The sequence below is a fragment of the Sceloporus undulatus genome, unplaced genomic scaffold (assembly GCF_019175285.1).
Source record: "Sceloporus undulatus isolate JIND9_A2432 ecotype Alabama unplaced genomic scaffold, SceUnd_v1.1 scaffold_1018, whole genome shotgun sequence".
Taxonomy (NCBI): domain Eukaryota; kingdom Metazoa; phylum Chordata; class Lepidosauria; order Squamata; family Phrynosomatidae; genus Sceloporus; species Sceloporus undulatus.
The window spans coordinates 1-6,245 of NW_024803938.1; the positions used below are offsets into that span (position 1 = coordinate 1).

The 6,245-nt window shown below is 47.7% G+C and overlaps 1 protein-coding gene across 1 annotated transcript; it reads right to left on the bottom strand.

Annotated features, from left to right (window-relative positions):
- Positions 1–5: 5 nt before the first annotated feature.
- On the bottom strand, positions 6–6,242 carry LOC121917835 (tudor domain-containing protein 6-like; the record flags this gene model as incomplete). The annotated part of the gene is made up of 1 exon (XM_042443955.1): positions 6–6,242. A coding segment is annotated over one exon (6,237 nt), but the record flags the coding sequence as incomplete, so codon positions are not given.
- Positions 6,243–6,245: the final 3 nt, after the last annotated feature.

The window sequence follows — 6,245 nt, forward strand, 5'->3', positions numbered from 1 at the left end:
TTCTCTTTCATGTTTTCACACATATTAAGATTCATCTGTGTTTCTCTGCAGCTCTTTTCCAGAGGAGTTTGCCATTCTACACAGCAGGTTTTCACAGTATCTTGTAGTGTTTCATCTACTTTGACAAGGCCTTTGCTGCAAGAGAGGTCTTGTGGATTTAATTCAGTTTCTAAACATGACGACTGAATGTCATTACTTGCAGGATGCACTACAGCAGGCAGATCATTTCCCAACAGGGAAATGTCCTCCGTCCATTTGTTAGCCTGTAAAGGACACCATGGACTATCCACTTTATCCTTCTTCCACATTTGTCCTTCTTCCACATTTGGAAGTTCAACCAAATCCAATGTTGATCTCTGCTGTGGTTCCCCATACAAGGAAGGGCTTTCAGTCGCCTCCAGTTCCAAAGGTTCTTCAAATGAGGGCTCCTCTAATATGTCCAGCTTTGGTATCTGAAGACTATCATCTGGTACAGGAGGTACAGAGTCTGATAAGCCTTCTGTGTCATCTGAAGGCAAGTGTACTTCAAGTGCACTTTTTGTTGGTATTTCTGCTTGGCTTTCAGTCTCTTCCTGGGCATCAAAGGGATCTTGTTCTAAGACTTCAGTTTCATTACTAGCAGGAAGCTGCATTTTAAAAGTAGCTGCAGAAGCCGATATCTCATTGCCTTTTTCAGGTGCACAATGGTCTGTTTCATTACCAAGAGCTTCACATGCAGGCTGTTGTTCAATGGCTTTCCAGTGCTGCCTTTTCTGGTGAGTGAGTGAAGTTGAGCTCCCCTCCACTGAACTAGGACATACGGGTTGTAATAGCTCCGAATAACTTAGCAAATCTTCTAAAGCAGTACTAGTTGGGGCAGATGTGAATGAACAAAATGATTCAGCTTCAGATACTACAGCCTTTGAACTCTCTCCTGCATCTTCGGTCTGTTCTTCGGAGCTGTGAATATTTGCTAAAGTGGAGTCACTGTCTTCAGAGTTGCACTTCCAAAATGATTTCATTTGCTCATTAATGCTTAGCTTTCGACATTCTAATTTAACAATAAACATAGGAATTTCAAGAGGGCTCTGAGTTTTTTTGTCTATGACTGTAACTTCTAATGGAAAGTCAGCTATCATTTCAAAGAAGATCTTACTTATTCCTTCAGTCCAGGAACTTTCCTTTGCACTACAACCAAAGAGACAACACAGAAATGCTTGAGGTGGCATTGCTAACAGCTCATCAGGAATCTCCCTGATCATTTCTTTATTGATACATTCCTCAGTTCCATAATCAATATGAATTACTGTAAATATGTTGTCTTCTACATTGCTAACAATTGCTCGGCAAAATGTATCATCTTCACTATACTTTGCTAGACACGGGAAACCTCTTGTTATCTCATCCACGGTTATTCTTTCATGTGTTTCAGCCTCCTGAAGCATTCTTTCAATTGAATCAATATTTTCTGTCTCAGTAAACTGACACCAAAAATATTCGGGGCTCTTTGCAACTACTGAAAATGTTCTCAGAGTTTGACCTATTTCAGGTATCTTCCAGTGAAAAGACCTGGCACTTGAAGATTTGCTATGGTTATCAACAGCTTCACACAGGTTTATCAAATCGGCCTTGTTCTCTTTTTGGGCCCCCATAAGAGGCTTTTGGCATTCAGGGTAATCGTTAATCAAATCTACTGTTACATTACCCTTTTTGTCACAGAGAAGAATTTCCCATTTGCCTTCACTTTTCTCCACAAATTCACAGTTCATTTGAATTTCACTTGTTCTTTCAGAGAAATTCAGTACTGCTTCCTGGGTCCATTCGACTTGGTGTGTAGTCTTAACTCTGTCCAGCGAGCAATGAATGCTCATGACCGGGAAGGATGACCATTCTTCAAGAAGCCTGCCTGTTTTGCAGATACCAATTAACGCAGTATTCCCATAATCAATGTACCGCACATTCACCAATTCACCAGAAGGCTCTTCAATGACCGCAGCTCGATACCACAAGCCATCTTCTGGAAAAACTGCACACAGTAAGTTTCCTACATGAAGCTGCTCCCCATGAAGGCTCTCCGTTCGTTCAGAATTTAGTTTTTCTGAAATGCTGTTAAGCACAGACTCATCTTCTACTAGCTGAACATAAAAGTCAGAAGGGTTGTTTATATGTGAAATATACACTGAAGTTTTAAGACCAGGGTTTATGTGTTTTTGAGGTAGATCACATATATTTTTACATGAAAAGCATACCTTAGTTTTAATTTCATTTCTGTTTTCAACACCGGCTTTCTTCTCTCTTTCTAGATGGGGCACACAGTTGCTGCCCTTCCTACCTGCTACAGGATCCTTTTTGTCAATTGCTTCCATCAGTTTAGGAAATCTTCTTGCCACCCCCTTTTCTGTTTTCTGCACTTGTCTTCCTTCTCTGTTCCAAGAACTGTGTTTAATACTACCCAGTATTTTGTTATTTTCAGTGCACCCTCTCTTGCTCTCAGAAATAGGTTTAACAATGTCCATCAAAGATGGTCTTTTTTCAGTTTGTGTTTCTCTACTGGGTGAATACTTAGACAATGAAGCTTCATTTTTTGTATATTGGGAAATCCTTTGACTGCCTTGCAAGCCTGCCACCTCTTTCAATTTTGCATTGATCTTCATTTTACCATCATACAGTTCAACTATTAGTTTCCCATCAGGTTCTTTTGCTACAACCACAGCTTTTAAAGGTTTATCTAGAACTGCTTTTTTAAACCACTCGGCAGCATCTTTTGATACATCTACATCAATGTCAGACAAACAACATCTTATGGCTTGCATTGGCAGCAGGAATAACTCAAAAGCATCTTTTGGTATAACAATCAGGTCTTCATTCTTCAACAACTGTGTATTCCCAAAATCGATGAAGAAGACCTCTTTGTTAGCTTTTGCTGAAGTTACTACTGCCCTATACCAGCAGCCATCAGTAAACCTTGCAAGGTATAAACGTCCAGGGGCCTGTGATGTCCGCAAACTGTGCCAGGATTTACGGAGTTTACCAATGCTTTTAGTTAGCTGTTCAAGAACATGTGCACTTCTAGCAAGTTGGCAATAAAAGAAGCAAGGGTCTTTAACGTGAGTAATATAAACTTTCTCTTCACTTCCTATTTTGAGGTCATGTGTTGAATAATAGTATGAGAGAAGTTGAACCGATGGTATCAGGGGTTTCTGAGGCTGCACTGATCTGGCTAAACCCTTTCTTGTTAAAAAATGGCAGACACTTTCAAAAGGTGTAATTAAATCCACAATATTAAAGAGATCTGTACTGTTTAATGCCGCTAAGGCAAATATAGTACATTTTAGTTCCCTTTTGCTTGCTGAGTCCACAAATTCTTGAAAAGCTTCAGTGGCTTTTTCCTCCCAAATAAAAGGATTCTGGCCCTTTGGCTGAATCAGGTTGTAAAGGCTACATCTAAAAGCCTGCGCTTTCAGTTTCAGAAACTCTGCCTTTGTTGCACGAACATTTTCCACTGAAACATGTTCTTTATTCCCATAGTCAACATAGGCAACTTCCACCTCTTTTGTGCTGTTTACTTTACTAATGATGAGAGCTCTATACCATTTATTGTCTTCAGAATACTTTGCCAAACATATAGGATTTGGCCAGTCATGGGGCTGTACTGATTCAACACAATAATCCTGAATTTCAGCCATAAGTGCCTTTAGGTCTTCGGAGCTTTTAGCTAACTGACACCAAAAGAGACTAGGGCTCTCTGTATAGGATACTATCACATCTACTGTGCTTCCAACTTCCACCTGCTCTTCACAAGAAAATCCTGGTGCTATTTCAGAGTACTTTTGCACAGCACAGGATGAAGGATTTGGGGAAATGTTACAATCCTTTTCTGCAGTTGCTGTTCTGTGATACAAACCGCAAGCGCCTTCACTAGACTGATGCAAAATGCTTTCTCCTTGAGGAGCTTTCATCAATGGCCTATCTGTCACTTTCTGGACTTTCTTTCCTTGTACATTCTCATGATGCTCAGCATATATTCCCTGGGACATAATTTTGCCTAAGTTTTGTTCTCCTGTCAGGGCACGATCAAAAAGTTCTACTACATAGATGTCTCCTTGCATGCCTAGGACCTTGATCACCAGTTCCTTGTTTACCACAGCTTTCCTGAAGTAATCAATAGCATCTGGACTCCATCTCAGGCCTGGGGAAGGATTAGCCAACTTGCACCTGAGGGCTGCGGCAGGAAGCTCTCTAAACTGGGGAAGCAGCTCCTTTACCTTATACAGGTCAACTATTTCAGTGTTTCCCTTGTCCACCAAGTATATCTCAATGCCCTTCCCCTGCACTTTGGTGACAAGGGCACGGTGATAAGAGCTCTCCTTCAACATGACGCAGCACAGAGAGCCTGGCCTGGGCTCTAGCAGCACCCCTTCCAGCTTCTTGGTCTGAGAGTAGAAGTCATTCAGGTTCTGCTTCAGATAACAGAGAGGCTGGCGATGCTCCTGGAGGTGGATCCAGAACTCTGTAGGGTCCTGGAGAAAGGTCACCTGGACACTGTGATACTCCCCAGCCTTCAGGTGCACCGCCGGGAGCAGGACAGCAGCCAGCGTGGGCAGCGCTTCCAGCGAAGAGCCAGGGTCCTCATTCTTGCTTGGGTCACCCTTGAGCTCTGTCATGAGTTCGGAGGAGTACTCTTGAGTGCTGTGCAGAAGGCTCTGGGCCAGGCAATGCGCCTCTACCCCATAGAGATAGTTCAGGTTGAGGTGATCTTCCCCATAGAGAGTGATATAATAAAGATGTTCCAGGGGGCAGTATGCCTCAATGTGGGCTTGCACGGCCTTTCCTAAGAGCAACGTTTTGAGCTGACTGATCTGGGAACGCGACCAGCCGGCCCCTCGGTCTGTGATGCCTTGCAGCGAACAAGGGTAGGTCACCACCGGCATGCGGAAGCATTCGGCCGGCAGACGGCGCAGGTTCTTCCTGGTGACAAACTCCTTCTTTCCATAATCCACGCAGAGGACCTGGGCCACTGCTCCCGGCTGCTTCTCCGGAGCACCTCCCAAGTAGCTCTCCAGCAGCAGAGCGCGGTACCAGCGTCCGTCGATACCACGGGCGGCGCAGGGGGAGCCTGGCTTGGGCAAGGGCTCCTGGGGTGGTGCAGGGGGAGCCCGGCCCATGGCATCCGAAAGGGCCTCGATCTCCTTGGAGAGGCTGCGCAACTGGCAGTACATGCGGTGTGGGTCCGAGATCTGCGTCACCAGGATGGGCTCCGTCACCTTCATCTCCAGCTGTGGGAAGAAGTACTCCAAAGGGGGTCCGGCGCTGGGAGTCGGATGGAAAGAGGAAGGCAATGGCTCTGTGGGGTCTCCATGGGATCGAAAGGTGGGAGTTGGCTGGGCCCAAGGCCCTGAGGCGAGGCTGCTGGAGGAGAAGGGTGGCTCTGGCCCTGGCTGTTCTCCGTGGGGTCCAAAGGTGGGAGTTAACTGGAAAGAGGAGAACGTTGGCCCTGGCCCTGTGAGGTCTCTGTGGGGTCCAAAGGTGGAAGTCAGCTGGGGCCCTGATGCAAGGCTGCTGGAGGAGAAGGGTTGCTCTGGTCCTGGCCAGTTTCTGTTGGGTCCCAAGGCAGGAGTTGGCTGGGGCCCTGATTCGAGGCTGCTAGAGGAGAAGGGTTGCTCTAGCCCTGGCCAGTTTCTGTTGTGTCCCAAAGCAGGAGTTGGCTGGGGCCCTGATGCGAAGCTGCTGGAGGCGAAGGCTGGCTCTGGTCCTGTGGGGGCTCCGTGGGGTCCAAAGGTGGCAGCTGGATGGAAAGAGGACAGCGATGGCTCTGTGGGGGCTCTGTTGGGAGTTGGCTGGGGCCCCGAGGCGCGGCTGCTTGAGGAGAAGGCTGTCTCTGTCTCTGCTCCGCAGGGTCCGAGGCCGAGGGAGGCCTGAAGGAGGGCGCGGAAGGCGGCTGGGGAGGCGGGGCCGGCCAGCCCCAGGCGGAGCATCTGCGCCAGCAGCCAGGGCAGCTCCAGCACCACCAGCCTCTGAGGGATGAGCACCTCCCGGGCCACGCCACAGACCTCCTGCCCCTCCAGCTGGCTCAGGAACTCCAGGGCCGCAGGGGCCCAGAAGAGGAAGGCCCCCGAGGGCGCAGGCGCTGGGCAGGAGGGCGAGGGGAGGAGGTCAGCCACGATGCAGGCGAGGGCCTCGGAGGGCAGGAGGAAGAGCTCGCGGGGGCCCCTGGCCAGGCGCCGGCCCTCCGCCCCCACCGTCCGGCCCTGGTCCAGCAGGAAGAC